Source organism: Haemorhous mexicanus, chromosome 26 (assembly GCF_027477595.1).
Source record: "Haemorhous mexicanus isolate bHaeMex1 chromosome 26, bHaeMex1.pri, whole genome shotgun sequence".
NCBI lineage: Eukaryota > Metazoa > Chordata > Aves > Passeriformes > Fringillidae > Haemorhous > Haemorhous mexicanus.
The window spans coordinates 3,372,468-3,392,321 of NC_082366.1; the positions used below are offsets into that span (position 1 = coordinate 3,372,468).

The 19,854-nt window shown below is 49.9% G+C and overlaps 2 protein-coding genes across 4 annotated transcripts; one reads left to right on the top strand and one right to left on the bottom strand.

Annotated features, from left to right (window-relative positions):
• The first annotated feature begins 1,407 nt into the window (after positions 1–1,407).
• PRLH (prolactin releasing hormone) lies at positions 1,408–1,938 on the top strand. Its single transcript, XM_059868163.1, has 2 exons — positions 1,408–1,544; positions 1,796–1,938. Exons 1-2 carry the CDS (start codon positions 1,445–1,447, stop codon positions 1,936–1,938), a joined length of 243 nt encoding a protein of 80 aa, XP_059724146.1. The 5' UTR covers positions 1,408–1,444.
• Positions 1,939–2,582: 644 nt separating this feature from the next.
• Positions 2,583–9,161, bottom strand: RAB17 (RAB17, member RAS oncogene family). Of its 3 annotated transcripts, XR_009489485.1 has the most exons (7): positions 6,285–6,448; positions 5,515–5,674; positions 4,110–4,261; positions 3,749–3,874; positions 3,465–3,558; positions 2,774–3,111; positions 2,583–2,740 (listed from the first exon to the last, which is right to left on the bottom strand). XR_009489485.1 is itself a non-coding variant. In XM_059868296.1 (6 exons), the coding sequence occupies exons 2-6, from the start codon at positions 5,669–5,671 to the stop codon at positions 2,999–3,001; spliced, it is 642 nt and encodes a 213-aa protein (XP_059724279.1). In that variant the 5' UTR covers positions 5,672–5,674; positions 8,929–9,161; the 3' UTR covers positions 2,583–2,998. The 3 variants fall into 3 exon arrangements, 2 of the variants coding, with proteins under 2 accessions (XP_059724279.1, XP_059724277.1); XM_059868296.1 differs by lacking the exon at positions 6,285–6,448 and adding an exon at positions 8,929–9,161 and having other exon boundaries at positions 2,583–3,111; XM_059868294.1 differs by having other exon boundaries at positions 2,583–3,111.
• Between the last annotated feature and the right edge of the window lie 10,693 nt (positions 9,162–19,854).

The window sequence follows — 19,854 nt, forward strand, 5'->3', positions numbered from 1 at the left end:
AGTGTCACATCCAGCAGAATAAACATCAGAAATCTTTAAAATCCATTTAAAATGGGAGTGAGGGGATTTGGAGCCCTCATGCCCAGAACAAGCCCGTTCCTGCCAGCCCGTGTGCCCCAGCACATCGCCTTCCCCGGTCTCTGTGTTTAGTGTTCTGCTTTCCCTAAAGCAGGGGTTTGGGGGGAGTGGAGGGGAAGGGGTGGTGGCACGGCTGTAAATCCTGCGGTGGAATTGCAGCGTTCAGGGCAGCAGCACACACCGACCCCGGCAGTGGGCGCCGGGGGGGTGAAGAAGAAAACTTCCCCTTGTCCGAAATAACCCCGCGTCGAGGACGGGCATTAACAAATTCCCAAACTATCTCCCTCAGCCAGCGCCAGATAAAATGCTGGTCCCTTCTGACTCACCAAAATCCCGGTGCTGATTTGATGAGAGGGGACAGCGGGGAGGGAGGGGAGATGCCCCGGCTCGGTCGCCTCTGACATCAGCACGAAGCCGGCATAAAAGCAGCGATGGAGGGGACTCCGGCTCACACCGCCGCCCCTGACACCTCTGCTCGCCCCGCCCCGGTAAGTGCGGCTCGGCAGCGGCGCTTTCCTCTGCCTGCCGGGATGCTCTCGGTAATTCCCGAGCGCTGCTTTGCCTCTCCGTGTGTCTGTCCTCGCGTCTGTCCAGCCGGCTGGCGGGGATGGGGGGGATCCAAAAGTTGGTGGCCACAGCAAACCTGAGCTCCCCGGAGCGCGGGGTGTCTCCTGCTCGGCGCGCTGCGAACTTTTCCTTCGCAAAAGTGGCTGGAAATGGAACAGCCGCAGCCCCCCCGTGTCCTGCCTCGCCCAGCTCTCCCGCTTGGCTCTCCGGCCCTGCTCCCTGTTTTGGGCGGCTGCAGAGACCCAGCCCCTCACCGAGCCCCTGACCCAGCCCGCCCTGCTCAGCGCCCCCGTGCCCCGAAGTGTGGCACAGGGTGTTCCCAGGCTGTCACTTCAGCAGCCGCTGCCAGGGGTGGGTGCCAAGGCTGCAGAGGTGGTCATCATCCATCCATCCATCCATCCATCCATCCATCCATCCATCCATCCATCCATCCATCAATGGCTCTGCAGCCACAGTTGCATTTTGGTGGTGGTCCCCATCCCTTGGGCTCTGGGGTCCCACAGGTTTACTGGGGGTCCCTGAGAAGATCAGGCCTGACCTAAGGCACCAGGCTAGGATCAAAATCTGTTTCAATGACCATGAGGTTTGTGCAGCTCATGTTTGGAGATGGTATTTTCCCCAGAGGTGTCAGCCCCAGCAAACCCCTGGGTTTGTTCTGACGCTGTCCCCGAGCCCTTTGCTGCTGGCCTGGGGACACACATCAACAGCCAAATCCCTTCTCTCCTGCAGTCACATCGGAGCCTTCAGCAGAGCTCAGGAGACTTCCCAGCCAAGTCACAGCGGCCCCAAAGTGCTGGGGATGAAGCTGGGGGTCGCCTGCCTCCTGTGGCTGCTGCTCGTCTGCCTGAGCCTGCCCGCCACCCACGGCCGCGTCCTGGAGCGCTCCATGGAGATCAGGAGTAGGGAGAACATGAGTAAGGGACCCATCCCAGCCACCCCCTGCCTCCAGCCCCCTCTGCATCCCCTGGCTCAGCTGCACTTGGGGGGTGAGGAGCTGCTGCCACTGTGCAGGAGCTGCTTTGAGGGAGAATTGCAACAGCTGTTATCCTCATCCCCCTTCCCTGCTCCCCTGGTGCTCCCATCCCCGCACTGGTGAGCACAACGCCCCTTCCCCTCCAAGCCCCTGACGGGTTCTCGGCTTTTCTCTCAGACCCGGACATCGACCCCTCGTGGTACACGGGCCGCGGGATCCGGCCCGTGGGGCGCTTCGGGAGGCGGCAAGCGCTGGGCGGGGGCACCGGGCCGCGGGGCTGCGCAGCTCCCCGCCCTCCCCGGCTGGAGCTGAACCCCTGAACCGAGCTGGCAATAAAATCCCCTCTCCTCTCAGCCCTGTGTGCCAGCCTCTCTGTTCCAAACCGCAGCATGGGGGGAGTGACCCCCAAATCTGCACGCCTGCCCTGGTGGTGGGACATCCCCTCACACCACAAGAATCACCCTAAAAATAATCACAGAGGCTCCCCTTTCCCAGGGGTATCCCCCTGAGCGTGCCAGCTCCCAGGGGTGTCCCTCACACCTTCATTTCCCCGAGCTGGGGACAGAAACAGCCACCCCGTTTCTGTGGGGTCAGAAACGCCTGGGGAGGATGTGATGCTCTGTCCACCCCACTGCCATGCCCCAAAGCCTCAGAGATCACTGCCCTGCAGTCAGGGTGAGTGCTGCTGCCTCTGGAGAGGGCACTGGTGGTTTTTTCTCCACTTCCAGCCAAGGGGAGCTCCCACAGTGTAAAGGGGAGGCTCAGCAAGGCACAGGGCACTGACACCACACATTGGATTTGACCCCATTCTGGCTCAGTGATTGCCCCCAAGGATGGGCTGTGACCCCTGTTTTGGGGTGGGTGGGGTGAGGAGAGCACTGGCTCTGGTCCCTGCCACCCCCAGGCTCCCTGTGGTTCCCTACAGGCTGACATGCAGGACAGGGAGGGGAAAAAAATATACACCTTTAGGGCAATATTCTCTTTATTTGCAGCCTGAGTGTAAAACCACCAGGATCTTTGCTTTGGGAAATGAAACCCTCCCTTTTCAGAGGGAAAGGGAGATGGAGGAGGTGACAGCTGGGGGTGGGGGGATGTCACCAGTCAGGGCTGGTGGCACTGTTCCTGGCAATGGGAGATTGGTGGAGAAGAGGAAACCTGGAAATGGGAGATTGGTGGAGGAAACCCCTGTGCTTTATCTCCCGGCTAAGGATGGAGCTAAAGGTTTGAAGAGGCCCCTTGTACCAGGCCAGGATGGGCTCTGAGTGGGCTTTGAGAGCGAGGGTGGCCAGGCTGAGCTGTCCCTGCAGCTCTGAGCCCCCCTGCTCTGTCACTGCCCCTATGGAGGTGGGCTCCAGCCCTGCTGAGCACAGTGTCACATCCTCAGCTCCGGCAGCACCTCGTCCTCGCCCCGCTCGCCCTCAGGTCCACAGTGGACCTCCCATGGGGGGATGGTCTGGGTGCCTTCTCTTTCTCCTTCCTCAGGAGCTCTTGGACTAGGAGGAAACACAAGGCAAAGAAGGGTTCTTTTCTCCTGCCAGTGGTTGGGATGCCATGGCCACCCCGTGTCCCACCCCTGGGCACCCTGAACAGCTGAGCTGGGGACACCATTGCACTCCCAGACTGGATACCAATGCAAAATGAAATTGTGCCTCTGGGAGAAGGCCTGAAAACCCTCCCTGACACTGGAATATCTCGGGATGGATCTGTGCATCCTTCTGCCTTGAGGGGTGGTGCAGGCTGGACTGGCTGGGAGGAACATCTCAGTGACAAGTAGGAGCAGTGAAGGGGCTGAGCTTTTCATGGTTCCCCTGCCTCTGCTCTCACCTAGAGCCATCCCATAACTCACCTATGGCCATGAAGACATCATTCACCTGGTGGTTGGATTTTGCAGATGTCTCCATAAACAGGAGACCTTTTGTTTGTGCAAAGTCCTCCCCCTCCTAAGAGAAACAAGCAGAGTTATTCCCCTGCCCCCTCTGGGGCTGTTTGTTCAGTTTTTTGGTGGATTCCATATACAGGGACTTCAGAGGTGTCTGAAAACCTCTTAAATGCTTGGCTTTCCTTGGAAATTTTCCCTGGTTGTATCCCAGTGCTTTCTGTGAGGGGTGATGAGGGAACCCCAGCACTCACCTCAGTGGTGACCTCTCTCTCAGCAGCAAGGTCTGTCTTGTTACCCACCAGAGCAATCACAATTTCATCAGGCAGGAATTTCTTCTCCAGCTCCTCCAGCCACAGCTTTGCTCTGCTGAATGTTTGCTGGAGAGATGGAGACAAAACCACCCAATGATCAGGTTTTGATGTAATCCCTTTGTCTCAGACCAAGCCAGCTGGGTGGCATCAAACCAACGAGGGTGGGGAGGTTCTGATTGCCCCTCTCAGGGAAACAGGTGACCAGCCCTCAAACACATTGAAGGATAAATCACCCTTAGGTGGGATTCATGGCAGCAGGAACCACCCCTGGGTGGTGGCATGGTGCTGCCAGGGGCCTTACCTTGTTGGCAATGTCATAAACGAGGAGGGCAGCGTGGGCATCCCTGTAGTAGAGGTGACAGACACTCTGGTACTTCTCCTGGCCCGCCGTGTCCCAGATCTCAAACTTGACAGTGGCCTCATCCAGCTCCAGTACCTGTGTGAAGAAGGAGCCTGCAGGCAAGATGCAGGGGGTGTGTTCACTTGGAGCAAGAGCAGGGAGCTCAGATCCCCTGCCCTGAGGGGGTTAATGATGGTCTAATGCACAGAATCCAGGGGGGACTGCTGGTGACCACTGGCACTGGGCTGAGGTGGCCCTTCCTGGCAGCAGATTTGGGTGGATGACTCCAGGTTTGATGTTGGGTAACTCTGAGCTTTGTAGAAAGCTCCCAGACAGAGACAACTCCACCTTGTTGGTGGGTGAGAGCTGTGAATGGGAATATTCATGGAAAGGGCTCCTACTGGAGGGGAGCCTCCAGCCTTTCCCTCAGGGAGCAGATGGCTGGTCCACAAGCAGAGGGACAAGAGGAAAAGCTCCACCTTGCCCTGCTCCACCAGCTGTAGGTGGGATCACAGCCTCTGTACCTGCTTAAGGCAAAACCCAGGTGCATCTTGTAAATAAATATATATAATATCTAGGTGCTGTAGGAATTGAAACCAGGTGATCTTTAATGCAAACCTTTCTAAGAGATCCAGGCACCTCCTGGGGTGCCTGAATAGCTGGGAAGGCAGCACAGCATGCAAAGAGCAGATGGGCTGCACAGTTTACTCATTATTCTGCTGCTCTCCTGCCTGCAAAAAGCAGCACAAAGCCAGACCTGTGTGATGTGGATGTGGCTTTGCTTGTGCAAATGCAGAGATGTGAAGGGGCAGCGTGGCCATGATATTTTCTGAAAAATCCCTTTGCCAGGATTTTTTCTCCTGAGAAGCTGAGAGGCCTCAGGAACAAAATGCAAACAATGATTCTCTGCTGCTGTGGAATGCAACAGGTGCATCTGGGATTGGTCTCATGTGGTTGTTTCTAATTAATGGCCAATCACAGTCCAACTGTCTTGGACTGTCTGGTCAGTCACAAGATTTTATTATCATTCCATTCCTTTCTTTTCTAGCCTTCTGATGAAATCCTTTCTTCTATTCTTTTAGTATAGTTTTGGTATATCATTTTCCTTTAATATAATATATATTTTAAAATAATAAATCAGCCTTCTAAAACATGGAGTCAAGACTCTCATCTCTTCCTCATCCTGGGACCCCTGTGAACACCATCACAGGCAAGGATCTGGCTTTTGGGCAAACCTTCACCATGCTCCAAAGTGGGTCTGTGCTACTGCAGGATGGAGCAAGGAGCTCTCCTGCATCCCACCCCCCTGCAGGGAAGTGCACCAGGCCTGCTCTCTTGTCCAGAGCTGTTGGAGCCACTCACTCACATCCCACGGTGGGCAGCAGCTCCCTGAAGTCGTTCTTCACGTATCTGTAGGCCAGGCTGGACTTGCCCACGGACATGCTGCCCAGCAGCACCACCTTGTACATGTAGGAGGGACGGGGTCCCTCTGAGGAGGTGCCTGATGTCACCTTCTGTGCCATGTCCTGCAAAGAAACCAGCTCTGCTCAAGGGGCACCTGCCAGGGAGTGGTCCCAGCATCAGCTGAGCCTCCTGCAGCAGCTCCTGACTGGCAGCTGGGGCTTAACTCCCAAATAGGCTGGAATAAAATCAAAATCATTCATATCATAAGCTGCAGATTTAATGCATCAAAGCATCTGCCACTGTCAGCTACGACCAGAAGGTGGAGATGTTTAGGAAGAAACCTGATGCCAGAAGCCTCCTTGGATGTAGGCAAGGAGATTGGTGCATCTCCTTGAGGGAGGAACTGGAGGAATTCCTGGCAGAGGGAAATCCCTTCTGGCTGTGCCTTGCTCTCCAGGACACCTCCTTCCCCTGGTGAAGAGCTTAGGCTGACGTCCCACATTTATCCTGGTTAGGAGTTACATCAGGAGAGCCTCAGGAGTGAGAGACCCTGGCCCCAGCAGCCCAGCACACAAAGCAGGTGGCAAATGCTCCTGCACCCCAGCTAAAGACCCCCATACAAACCAAGCCCCTGGAGTGCCACCCCAATGTCACCCCAGAGTGGGACAGACCGCCCTGCTGTGCCCAGGGATGGCAGGAAACACAGACCCAGTAGCAGGGATTGCCTCAAACCTGACTGGAAGAGAGCTGCTGCAGAGCCTTGGTGTACCCTGGTCGGTGGGAGCCCTCCCGGGTGACACGTGTGTCCCCTCCTCCCAGCCCTGGGCCAAGGAAGTGCCACTGCTGGGTGGGAACTGCCGGTGCAGGGCAGCAAACAACACTTTGCCCTGCTTTGCCCTGGTTCCTCCTCACAGAGGTCCTCCTCCAAAAACACTCAGCTCATGTGGACAGTTATAAAGGAGAGAGGGAAGTTCACGGGCTGTTGGGCTGAGCAGGATGCCAGGCTGAGCTCTGCTGGAGTGGGGGGATTCCCTCCTCATGGAATAAAGCCCTGGTGAGGCAGACAGCAGGGGTCTGCAAGATTTATGATGAAGAATTGGTGCAATTTCTACCTGGGCCTCGGAGATTTGGCTGTGGAAGCAAGAAGAACCTTTACAAAGACACCTCCAGCAGCAGCAGTGGAGCTCCTGCAGTTCCCTGCTCCCTGCAGTTCCCTGCTCCCTGCAGTTCCCTCCCCTGACAAAAGCCCCTTGTTCCTGTGAGCTGCTCATCCCACGTGGCTCCTTTATTTTGCCTGTCCTCCCTCTGCAATCTGGCAGGCTCCAGACCTTTAATTCTTCATCAAGGCTGTCATTAAGAGCGTTCCTTGGCTGAACCCAGGTCTGTATCTTTAGATCCAAGCAGTTTTTCTGCTGGGTGAGACTGGCTTTAATCCCCTTAAAAAACACCAGTAACATCATCTCCCCCAGCTCATGCAGCCCTGTGATGAAGAGCAGGACCATGGTTTGTGCAGAACAGCTACTTAGTCATATTTTTCAAGCAGGAAAAAGATAAGCCCTGTGGCACAGCATGAATGTGCTCCTTAGGGTATTGATTACATACATTGTAGGCTGGAAACAAGACTGCCATCCATTCTGGCCAGTTATTGTCAGTGATAAGCCATAAAACTCCCTAAGGAAACAGGAAGCTGCTTGAAAACTACCCAAGGTTGTCTGTTTTAAACACAGTTTCTCATCATTTCCCTCTGCTGCTCTCTGTTCAACCTTAGAAAGGTGGGTTGATGCTGGAACAAAACCCACCTGAGATTTACTGCAATGAGTTTTGCCAAAGCTCACTTGAAAAAATTATTTTCCCCATGTTAGGAGGCAGAGGGGGAGTCTCCCTTCCCACCTGAGGGGGATGGCAAGGAAGCAAAACAACTGTTCTGATTCAATGGAAAACAGGATTTGGGAGGGAATGGTGGGGGCTTTGTCCTCTTTTTTTGTTGGAAAAGGAGAATACAGAGTAAAACCCTGCATCTCCTGGGTGAGGGACTGTGGGAAAAGTATCCAGATATCTACTGTCATCAACCTGGGGAGCAACAGCTGAGGTGGTGCAGGTCTTCTTCTTGTGCCAAGAGGCCACGCTGAGGGGCAGGGAAAGCTCAACCTGCTCAGATCCAGTGTAGTCAGAGAAAACAAACCAATTTATCTTCAATCTGCTGTAAAAACCCTGCTGGTGGATTTAGTCTCCAGGTACAGCTTGGTATTTTGTGGCAGCTGTGTCTAGCACAGATATTAGGGGCAGGATTGCTTGATCCTACACTTGTCCTGAAGGTGAGTTCCCAAACAGCCACAACACCAATCATTTCTCACTACCTAACGGAGGATTAAACATTGCTGCATCAGGAAATTGTATTCAGCATCTTTATCCTGGGCTGGAGGGATCCTGGTGTATTTGTTCTCAGGGGATAAGCCTGTTATTTCCAAAGGAAAGCAGTAATAAAAGAAAAGTCATGAATGCCTTTGGGGACAGAGTCACTGAGAAGTCTTATTTAAAACCCTGTTTAGCTTCCTGGGAAATTAGTGTTGTTCAAGTGTAATGATGTCTAACTCTTGTCTAAGCTTTTCTAGGTCCTAGATACCATTAAAGCCATTTGCTGAGTTTCTGCAAAGGGGTGAAAGGGTGAAGCAGAACAAAATTACTAAGCACCTCAGAAAAATTACAGGACTTCAACACTCAACTGTGTAAATCTGCAGTGTTTAACCCTGCGGGTTTTGGACATGATATTTCAGGTTCTTTCAGATTTACATACTTAACTTTTCCCCCCAACACACAAGACAGTTGTCATGCATCTACCTCCCCAGTTAAGTTCTAGCATTCAGCTCAAAGCTCTCCTCTGCTTTTGGGAGCCTCCTCCTACTTGCTTAAGCTCTGGCTTAAATAAGAGAGTGGTCACTCAGAAAGTTCACTTAAGCCAGAGTTACCGGGGGATCCAGCAATCCCAAGTGCAAAGACACAATGTGTAAATATTAGATTTACACAGCGATGATCTCTCAGAAGAAGCAGCCGCCCTCAAAGCGAAGGGGAAGGGAATGAGGATCATTAACCACGAGGGGAAGTCAGGCTGCAATAAACGAGACTGCCCAGAGCCCCAGAGCTCTGCTGAGCCCTTCACAGCAGCTCTGGGAGGATGGGGGAGGACACAGAGCTTCCTAAGACCTCTCCTCTTGGGCAGCAGTCACTGCGGACCGTGGCACCCTTCGTGCCTCGGATGCGGGGCTGCCCCCTGAGGATGGGAGGATTCTGGAGCTCGCCTGGGAAAGGCACCTTGGAGAGGGCGGCTCGGGGGATTCCCCTGCCCGCTGGGCAGTTCCTGAGCGGAGGATGCCTTTACCTTCCCGAAGGTTCTCTGTCCCCAGTCCGTGTGTCAGGGGTGACAGGGTGACGTTCCCATCCGTGCGCTCCAGCCTCTCCGTGCCGGGAGCAGCTAAAAGCGAAAGCAGCGGTGCCAAAGGTGGGAGAGGCAGCCCGAGCTCAGTGAACCTTAGACCTGACACCGGGTCTAAGGTCTGGCAGCCAGGCAAGACGGCGACAGGTTGTTGTCACCGTGGCCATCCCCCTGCACCCCTCCATCCCTCCCTCCGTCCTTCCATCCCCGCTTCCCACGCTGGGGTTGGGGGGTGGGTGTGTGGATGGATGAACGGGTGGGTGGGGCTTTCTTTCCTCATGTCTTGGGATTCAAGAGTGTCACCGCGATATTTTCTGAAAAATCCTCTTTGCCCAGGATTTTCTCCTGGGAAGCCGAGAAGATTCAGCTTCTCCTGTGTTTGCTGCTCTGGAGATGGTTTATCCAAACATGTGAATTGTTTTTACTTAATGAACAATCACCATCAGCTGTGTCAGACTCTGAGGAGTCAGTCACGAGTTTTTATCCTCATTCTTGTTAAGCCTTCTGTCTGTGTCCTTTCTCTTTCTTTAGTATAGTTTTAGTATAGCATTCTTTAATATCATATCATAAAATAATAAATCAGCCTTCTGAGAACATGGAGTCAGATTCTCATCTCTCACCTCGTCCTGGGGACCTCACAAACACCACACAAGAGCATCCCAGCTAGCAAGGAGATGGGGGTAAAACCCCCCAAGGTTTGAGGGTCAGGGAGGGCAGGGTGTGGCTGGAGTCATGGCACACAGAGGATCTGTCCTCTCTGGGTTTTTATAACATGGCAATTTCTGCTGCTGAACATTAGACCTGGCTTTGGTCTCGTGCCAGGCTCAGATATCCTGGGCTGGGGATTGCCAAGGGGATGTGTTTTGTGGGAGAAGATGTGCACACTTGTCTGGCAAAATGCTTCAGCTACAAAACAGCTGCTCCCGAGTTTGGGAGGTACAAAGTGAGCAAAACCTGAGCATTTTACTGCCTGTAAATTAAGGTAATAGCTGGTTACCCCAGGCAGCTGGGGCTCAGTGCTTTGAAGAAAGCTGCTCTTGTTTAATAACTTGAGAGAGAACTCACAGCATGTAAGATTGCATTGGGATAATGGGTCTGGAGTGGGAATGGGAAGATCTGATAATTAAACATCTGAATGATGATAATTCTGTGTTTCTGTCACTCCTCTTGTCATAGACAGTGTCTTTCCCTCAAGAAAGAGATCTGGAAGTGAAACAGACTTAACAAAATCTAGTCCTAATGGTTATAGGGAACAGGGTGAAAAGCAGAAGTCCTACAAGAAAGCTTAAAAACAATAATACCCTAGTTTTGAAATTAAAAATGTGCCTTGTGACTTCTAAGGCCTAAGCACTGCAGTTCAATCACTTCCCATTTCAGTGATGAAAAGCCATGTACAGTTTACATTCCCAGGTCCTTCCCATCAGCTCTGCAGGGGATAGAGCTGGATTTGGGGATCCTTTGAACACAGTTCCTATGAATATATATAATTTTTCCAGTTCAGGAGCAGTTTAATGTGCTCCCACCCCTTTCTTGTAACTTGTTTCCCAAAGGAACCGACTTAAATCCTTTTTTTTCTCCTTTTTTTCCTCCTGGGGCTTTGGATTAGTCAGTCCTCTGTGACCCTGTGCACTGTTGCACTGGTACAGCAAGGGGGTAGGAAGATGTTTCAGGATTTTGGAAGGGCTGAGTGTGGATACCTTGAGATGGGGTTGCTGCAGCAGGAATCCTTGCCCACAGCAATGATTTTACCCACTGGTTTGGACCTCCAGGCTCTGGTAGCATCATGCACCTAAACTCAGCATGTAATTTTTAGTAGGAAAAAAAGGCTGGGAGGCTTTGAAGCCTTATAAAAGGATGGCTTTGTCAGGGCTAGGAGAAACTTCATTCCCAGTTTGTGCTGCTCTGTAATTTTCATACCAGCCTCCTCTGCCCCAGCAGGTGTCACCTCTCAGAGGCCTTTGTGAAGGGCTTTTATAACAGAAGGTGGTGGGGAGGAGGTGCCCAAACAGAGTGCAGTGGCCTGGCTGGTGTGAACGCCCCGGGGGCCTGCAGAGCCCAGGGCAGTGGGACCCCTGTGTGGGCTGGGACAGCCTCCCCTGGAAGGCTCCTCCGCAGCTCCTGCCGAGCCAGACCCCACTAGAGGGCACAGCTCATCTACCTTTTGAGACAGCGAGGATGCTGCTGCTGCCCAGCCTCATTTCTGACCCGGACAGACAGACAGACACCATGAGAGACTGACCGAGGTCTCCTGCCAGAAGTGTGGATGGACAGCCAAGCTTCTCTTGTTCTTTGCTCTCCAAACAACTGGAATGTGAACATCTCTGATAAGCCCTGTTGCAGTGCCAGGGAGCCAAGTTTTTTCCAATGTATCTCTGTCTGCTTGGCTGCTTCTTGTGAGGGAAAATATGCAGGATGCTGAGGATCAGACCCCTTCAGTGGTGAGTGGTTTGCAAATAAAGACTGTGGCTGCATTGGTACTGGATGGCACCTGGAGCATCCTGCACAAACCTGGGGATGCACATTGCTGAGCTTGTGCAGTGAAGGGCTCCTCACTTGAAATAAATTTTACTGGTAAAAACTGGGCATGGGTTGTTTTTCTGGGCTTTAGGGACTGCATTTCATTTTACAGCCACCTGATGTAATTGTGTCATGAGAATTTGGAGGACGGGTCTGGCCACAGGAATGGTGTGGATCAAATACACCTTGTAGACCTTCCCCCACTGCTCCACCTCAACCTTTTTATTTGATTTTTAACTGTGAAGGAAAGGCTGACACGTCAGTGGTGCACAAGAATTCCAGAGGAGGTCAAAATAAAACTTCTAGGCTAAGCACTCAAGAATAATTCCAATAATCTTGTATTTCTGGCTCTGCCTGCAGCATAACTTTGAGCAGGATGCCTCTCCTTCCTCCTTTATCTGAGTTAAAGGACAAGGCACAAGCACACAGATCTTTGTGGGGCAGTTTAGAAACTCCTGGAGGGTTCTTTGTCAGTGGTTGTGTAGCACTTGGCTCTCCCTGTGAGGAAGCATCGATGTGGGCACTGTAAATCTTCCCTTGCTTAAAGAAGAGTGGTTCTGGGGGAAAGGCAGCAGAGTCTGGCAAAAAAGGCACATCCCTGAGCTGAACACAGAGACTGAAACCTCAGCTTTGCCACTTGTTTGCTGTCTGCCTGTGGGAAGAGTTCTTTTTTCTCCTCTGACTTGTTTCTCCCCCTCTCCTTGGGCTCATCCATATGGATTCCATGTTGTCCCTGGTGTGCCCTGTGCAGGCAGCCCAGCTCAGGAGGTCTGATCACTATCAAAGCTCCCACGCTGTGGAAATGAGGCTTAGACTTTGTACTGCTCTGAAATTATGCTCATCTTCAGCATTTTTGGTCCTCTGAGGCCCCTGAATACCACAAATTTTTTCCTGATGGGTCAGTTTGTATCTAAAACACTTTCATTTCTTAATTTTTTTAAGAACAAACACCTGAAACTGTGGTCAGCAAAATAAATTCAAAATAATTGAACCATCCAGAGGTCACAGCAAATGATGTTCTCGAAACTGTTTGCCATACCTGTGCTGTTAAACATGCCATCCCTTGTTTGTGTGGTGGTTTTCAAAACAAAACATGGCTAAGGAGTTAAATCACAGAATGGCAATGCTTGAAGTGTCCTGGTCTTTGCTGTTTCTCCTTTTCTGTGTGTGGTGAAGTAATGAAAACCCAGGGTATTCCACTGGTGATCATACAGGCAAGGTCTGGCACCACTGCCATGGAGCATTAAAAGGTCTTTTTGTTTTGAGAGAAGCAAGGCTTGTGCCTTTGCTAAAGAAAAAAAAGATTGAGGTCCTCACTGTTACAGTGCTAAAAAGTTGAGACATATTTGAAGGATTGGGGGAGCTGTAATGGAGAACAGATCATTTACACTGTGGCTCAAAACTGTGAGCCTGCCCTGAACTGCTTCAGGCCTCTAAAATGCTTGTCTTCCTGTATTAATTATTAACGTTGCTAAAACACTCCAGAGATTGGCTTGGAAACATTAAACAAACTTAATATTAATAGCTCCCAGATGAGAAGTGATGGTGAACATTAGCATGTGTTAAAGACCGAGGAGGGAAAATAACGACTGACTACAATAAACATTTGAAGTCTGGCGGCATTAAATTACAAAAAGAATACAAGTGTGAACCACAAGAAAGGCTTTCCTACAGCATTAGCACTTGAAGAGACAGGTGAGATTGTTTTCACCTCTGAAATTGCTCTTGACAGGTCACAATAAATAGCCTTGAGGCATGTGCTGAGGTTCTTGCCATATGTCTAATAAGCAAGGTGCAGCTTGGGTGACAAGTAAATGTATGTGGCTTGCTCAAGTAAAGATGCCTGCATTGAACAGTTTGCTTATCTGAAACTTCACATTCTTATTTCTCAGCAGACCTTGGCCAGGAGGATCCCTCTCAATGAGTCCATCCTACCTTGTCAGGAGAGCTGCCACACAGAGACCTTTGGCTCTAGGCTGGGTACCCGACTTCAAAGGAAAAGCCAGCTCCCAAGGGCCATGGAAATGGAGGAAATGGTTCAGTGAAACAAGAGACATCTTTATCTGACAAGGTGCAGGTTTGGCAACATTTCACATGATTAAAGCATTTAAGCACTCTCTTCCACGTGCAGGGTCTGGTGTCTGCCCTGAGCTCCATGTGCTGCTTTTTTGACAGTAGGGATATCACATTTGGGATGGACCTCGACCTCTGAGAAAAACTTGGTGGCAACTGGCCAGCTGGCTTCAGCTTTTAGTGTGGGACTGGCAGAGTGATCACACATGTTCCCTTAGGAACCCAGGCTAAAAATGGCTGTAGGTGGTACCTTTCCAAGCCAAGGGCTCTAGAGGAGCTCCCTGAGAGCCAAAAGTTGCTCAATAATCTCCCCCAGAAGCACTTCATCTCTCTGTTTGTGAGGCAGTTGTATCCAATGCAACTGAAAATGTTTTGCCTGTGCATGGAAAGAGAAATATTTAAGCAATGCTGTCTAGCACAGACTTGAAAAGCTCATGTGGGTGTGAATATGAGCTTAGCTTCCCTGAAGTCCCCACCCAGCTTTGGGGATGCCTAGCCCAGAAAATTTTACAGGACATTTTATGACAGGTTTTGCCTCTCCATGGCAGCCAGGCCCGTGGCCACAGCATGGTTTTGCCTTTTCAGATCACATCTAAATGTTTGGCTGGTTTTCAGTTGGGTTTTAGTCTCAGGCACTGTGTGTTACAGGCATGGTCTGTATAGGCACAAGAATAGAAATTATTTCATCAGTTTGAGCCTGAGTAACCTCGTTTAAGGCCAAATGCTGCTGGAAGAGTTGTAAAGCAGTCATCTTGGGCAGAGGTGAAATGAGTAATCTGTTGCCAATAAACTTGGAAGGAACAGAGATGCCTGGGGGCGGGGGGGGACGACACCATTATCTGCTGTTACCTCCAGCAACTCCTTTTATAATTGAAAAAGGTATTAAAAATTATTTTGGGAATTTCTAATTAGTTGAGCTGAACTACTAATGTGCTCCGGATGTTTCAGAAACTTAACCTAGCAGCTTCCCCAAAAGAGGCCACGCAGAGAAGTGTCTTTCCTGCCTTTCCCTTCTGCCACCACAGCTCCAAGGTCAGAGAGGATGAAAACCTCGGCAGAAATTGAAGTTGAGCAACAAAGGCGGTGCCTGTCAGACCCTGGCGAGGTGCCTCCTCCTAACAGTGCCCAGGCATCCATGGCTTAAGGCTGGAAACCCTGCAATAGATTGAGTAGCTGTCCTTAGGGAAAGGCACAGATAGGAAGGGCTGAAGGCACGAGGATGGAAAAGCAGAGATTTGGTGGCAGAGTCCATTCCACTCCTGTCTCTGGCTTCTTTTTTCCAGTGTGATCCTTGACAAGTTGTTCAGCTGGCTGTGGAAATTGGTAGTTTCTAGATGCAAAATGGTTTACTTTCTGTCCAGTTTGGGTTATTCCGTGCTTTATCTACCTATTGATTGATTTACCTATTGATTGATTTATTTACTGTTTTTACAGCAGCTGAAACAAAAGGGTTCTGCAGCAACTCACTGTGTTTGGAGGGGGGAAAATTATTCTCCTAATTGTTGCTAAAATAGGAGGGAAAACTAAAAACTGGAGACTTTGACAATGTTTGCCTGACTGTTTTGGCTCTTTGTTGATGGAGAGGAGAGGAGCTGATCCCTTCACATTCCTACTGGGAAGGATCAGAGGGGTTTTAGTGCCGCAATAGTAAAACTGAGGAAAAGCTCCCAGGAAAATGGCAGAGCACAATACCTGCTGCAGGGCTGGGATGGATGAACTGGGTTGGGATTCCCAGTGAGGCACTGGGCAGGTGAAGTCAGCCCCATATGCCATTCATCAGTCACTCTGCATGGAAAACCAGGAATGCTGTGGATGCCAGAAAAATGTGTTATGATTTAAAGTCAGATGCACCAGCTCTAACACACTGTATCATCTCAGATGTTTTGTCTCTGTTTCCTCTAATGTTTTGTTACCAGTATCATGTTTCACTTCCCAGTTTAGGCAAAGTCCTTTATTTCAGGAAACTATAATGACCTGCCTTCCTGCCCTGCTGCTGATTATCCCAGCTGGAATGTGAAATCCTTTAGCACCAGCATGGCTTTAGGTAAGCCAGGAATTGTTAGCTGCCACAGCTGGTTCTGTGTGACAGGAGAGGTGGAGAGGTGACAGGAGGTGGGGCAGGGATGCAACGGCTTCAGATCATAAAGCAGAACCATGGGACATCCCACAGGTGCTCTTCTGTCTGATGTCAAGTGGTTGGAACCATTCCCTGACAACAGGCCCGGCCATTTGTCACTTTGCTGTAGAATAGGTGAGTAGAAAATACTTCTTCCCTGACAAGAATGAAAGATGGCTTGAAGCAGAGCACAGCTTTCTGTGCTTGAGGAGAGGGATGGTTTGCCTCTGGTTTGTGCCTTGGAGGAATCTGGATAGATTTCCATGGGGACTATAAACAGCACGTCCTTCCCCTCTTCTGCTCCAGCTGAGGGAGTTTTAACTGTGATGTGGTTTCCCAAAAGCTCTTCCAAAAGCATGTTCATATGGCATTTTACAGAACACTATGACTAATTAGTGCAAGCACTTGGTCTTTTGCAAACAATTGGTTGTTTTTAGGCCATGTGTTGTGGCTGTGTTTTACCCCAGTCCAAAACAACTGGCGTTTCAGAAAATCTGGAGGGCCTGATTGGAAAATGTGGCTCAGCTTAACGCTGCAACATTTGGGATGGGAATGGATGAGGCCACACAGCATGGAGCAGGAAAAACACAGAGAAACTTGTATCAAGGCCATGTGATTCCTCACTCCCCTGTCTTGGGGCTGTCAGAGGGCTGAGGACACCGGCACCACGGCAGCAGGAATGCTTTGAGATATTAATCCCAAAGTGATGCAGGGTTAGCTCCTCAGCTGCTCCAGCTGATGTAATGCATTGTTTGCACTGAAGCCAGCCCGATTTTGTCTGGCTGAAGGATTTACTAGTTCAGACTATGTTTTTGGACAGATGTAGAGACTGTATTCCCAAATTAAATATGTACATTGATCTCTCGCCTGCATTCCACCTGGAGTGCAGGCAGAGGGGATGCAAGGCATCCCACAGCCTGGAATAGGTTTTAGGCCCACAGCACTTGAGGTAGGGAGCAAGGAGTGTTTTTAGACTAGGTGGAAGAGACTAGGATATCTTTTCTTCTGAAAATAGCACGGGGCTCTCTTAAAATGTAGCCTTCTTTTCACATCAAGAGGGGAAGCTACAGGAGAAACAGCCAAATTTGGAGCTCAGCAGTGCTGTGGCAGGCTGGGAATAGCAGATAGGAGCGGAGAGAGCAAACAACAGACCATGACCATCCGGCTTTGGGAAACAGCCTGGGATGGGTTTGGCTCCCCACAACCCCAGCTGCTGTGGAGCTGGCTTCACTTTGCTCTGCTGGAACACTGAGCCATGGCGTGTCTGCTGCTAATTAGATCAAGTGCACAGAGGCTGCCTTGAGTGGGTTCCCATTTTTGCCTGAGATGGGCTGCTCTCAGTGAGCTCAGTCGTGGATCACTGCAGGTGAGCTCCTTGCCTGGCACGGTCACACAGAGCGTGCACGTGTTGGTCTGGGTGAAGGCTGGCTAGTGCCCTCCAAGCAGGAGCATGGATGGGACAAGAACAACCTCTCTGGGGTCACTGAGTGTCAGCTGGGATGGACACCCTTGTCCCAGGTTTCCTGGCAGGGTGAAAAGCCTGCAGTGTTTGGACCAGTGCTTGCTAAGGCAGACAGACCCTCAGGGTAGTGCTTACCACAGACTTGACATACCCACTCACAACCTCTTCTGGGGTGCTCGTTCAGAAATTTGGCAACAAATCTCTGGTGTCCAGACTAAAATGATATATGGTCTGTTTAGCTGTATGGTTTTGTGCTGCCTTGGCTTTAAGCTTTATATAGCATCATCCCCATCCCACTTATCTCCAAAGGACTTCACAGAAGAGAGATGCAACCCCTTCTCATATCAGTCAAGTCCTCCTGCTGCTCATCCTAGGAGCTGCTCTCTCCACAAGTATTCAAGTTTGATTTATTTTTAATATGGAAAAGCAGACTTGCAGACACCATTTTAGGTAAGGTCTTGCAGACGGTTGTGCAACAACTCTTTCTTGAAGTGCTCTCAATGTTAGATGCAATGTTTTGGTGTTTCTGTTGTGATGGTGGCACGCAACACACCCATGGCCAGTTTGTGACCCCAGAACTTCCTCCTTTTTCCTTATTAACAGTTGGTGAGATCAGGAGTTTAGCCTTTGGCAGGGTATTGGCTGTCTGCTTGATTTCACTCCACTTGTTTCTCAAGTCCTTAACCTCTTGCATGACTTTACCCTCCTTTTTTGGTGACACTGTGTCATCAGCTAATTTCATTAGCACTGTCCTACTTGTGCTGGGGTGCAGGTGAAAATACTGAATGAAATCAACCCCGAGGTTAACCTTTGAAAAACTCCCTCCAAGGAAAGATTCTTCTTCAACCCTAAAAGCGATCCAATGCTAAGACCTCAAGTTCCCCGAAGAGGCATCCTGAGTGACCTGTGAAAAATTCACAAATGAAAAACTATCTCTCATGGCATGCCAAGGTGATTAGAGGAGGCCAATAACTCATTAAGAGGTTTTGGCAAGGTGAAGTCAACCAATAAGCTTTCTTCAGAAAAAACCCACATCACACTGCTGTTGGTAAAAGCAATCAAGGGCTGCTGCTGGTGTGGCATTTTTTTCTCCAGTCCTCCTAAAGCTTGGCTTGGAAGCCCCACCGTATTGTCCTTGGCCAACCCAAGTCCATAGATCTCTTTTTTGGACCAGCTGGGAAGACTCTAATCAGTTCTGGCTTTGCTGTGTGACTACAAACTCCAGGCTAGACATGACAAAGCTAAGCAAGGCTCCCCAAGGGCCAGGGCTCTGCTGATGCAAATAATGACCCTGCTGACTTGAAGAGACAGAATAACAGTAAGGAATTTCATCCAGACAAAATACACATGGACACCACCAGTCTCCTGAGCCCTGTCTTGACACTGCTCAGATGTGGCAACACACCTGAAAGCTTTTCCCAGGAGGTCTGATTTGCTGGAGAGGATCACCTTGGTTCCACCAGTGTTTTGTTCATTTTCATGCAGAATTTCAGTGCCAGCACATATTTGTCTGTGATGTAAGTTTTTTCCATTAATAAATCTTCAGATCCTGCTGGATACCACTGCTGTTATGTCTGCAAAATATTGCAATGCTAATGGAGCCCTGCTCATCTCATGCATCCTGACAATCTCAAATATTGGCCTCCTCAGTGTGGATTTTCCAAGGTCTTTAAAGCATTCCACTCTCCTTGGACTAATGGACATCTTGTTAAAGCTGCCAGGCTTCATTTCTGGTTTGGCAGATGCCATGACCTTACAGTGGAGTGAAGAGGTGCCCTTGTGCTTGCTTTTAACACCCTCACTCAGCCACTGGATTCCCCTGTTCCAGGGCTTGCCTCTAATATAAATGTAATCACATTTCCCTTTCCAGGACACAAAAACATCAATTTTATTACATAAAGATGTTCATCAAGTACACCTCCACCAGTTAGAACAGCTGATTGCTTGTTCTGGTTCTCAACAGTGGGGTTTTACAAGAGGGTTTGGTTTAAGAGCAGCAGAGGGAAAATTGTATCTTTTAGGGTGTGCTCTGCACAAAGCAGCCTCCTTGCACACAGGATACTGGAGAATGAGGGGTTTATTATGCACTTATAACAGAGCCCTTTAAAGCTGGCATGGGATACTCAGTGTTGTCCGACTATCATTCATCACAGTCATGACTTTCAGACAAAACCAGCCTCGCCCTTGTGTTGCTTGTTAAAATAAGGAATGTATGCTCAGTGTTTCATTTTCACTCGCTGCACTCCACAGCGCAGCCAAAACCAACGTGGTTTGAACCATTATTTCAAATTTATCTGGACAAATTATCTATGTAAAGTATTTTTATAACGAGATGGCTTATTTTGTCTATATTCAAAGGAAAAAAAATTACTGTGTGTGTCTGGAATGCAGGGAAAGAGAAGGATTTCTTATACTGCAGATCACATTCAGTGAGTGATTTGAAATCTGACTGCAGTCACCCACCAGCGTGTTCTCTTCCAATTTCTCTGCTTTACTCTTTGAATTCTTCCTTCCCTCTTCCATCTTTCTTTCCCCCTTCCCCTGCATTTCTTTTCTCTATTTCTTCCTTTCTCCCCCACTCTGTTTCTTTCTTCTCCCCCTTTCCCATCTTTCCCCTGGATTTCTTTTTTCTCTCTGTTTCTTCCCTCTCCCTTTCTCCCACCCATTTCTTTCCTCCTTCCCCTGTATTTTTCTTCCCCTTTCT

Bases quoted from the DNA above. Each gene is read 5' to 3' on its own strand.
- PRLH (XM_059868163.1), top strand. From the start codon at position 1,445: ATGAAGCTGGGGGTCGCCTGCCTCCTGTGGCTGCTGCTCGTCTGCCTG. The intron at 1,545-1,795 runs GTAGGGAGAACA...CTTTTCTCTCAG, and splicing joins GCGCTCCATGGAGATCAGGA to ACCCGGACATCGACCCCTCG.
- RAB17 (XM_059868296.1), bottom strand. From the start codon at position 5,671: ATGGCACAGAAGGTGACATCAGGCACCTCCTCAGAGGGACCCCGTCCC. The intron at 3,559-3,748 runs GTGAGTGCTGGG...TGTTTCTCTTAG, and splicing joins AGAGAGAGGTCACCACTGAG to GAGGGGGAGGACTTTGCACA. The intron at 3,112-3,464 runs GTGAGTTATGGG...GTTTCCTCCTAG, and splicing joins TGATGTCTTCATGGCCATAG to TCCAAGAGCTCCTGAGGAAG.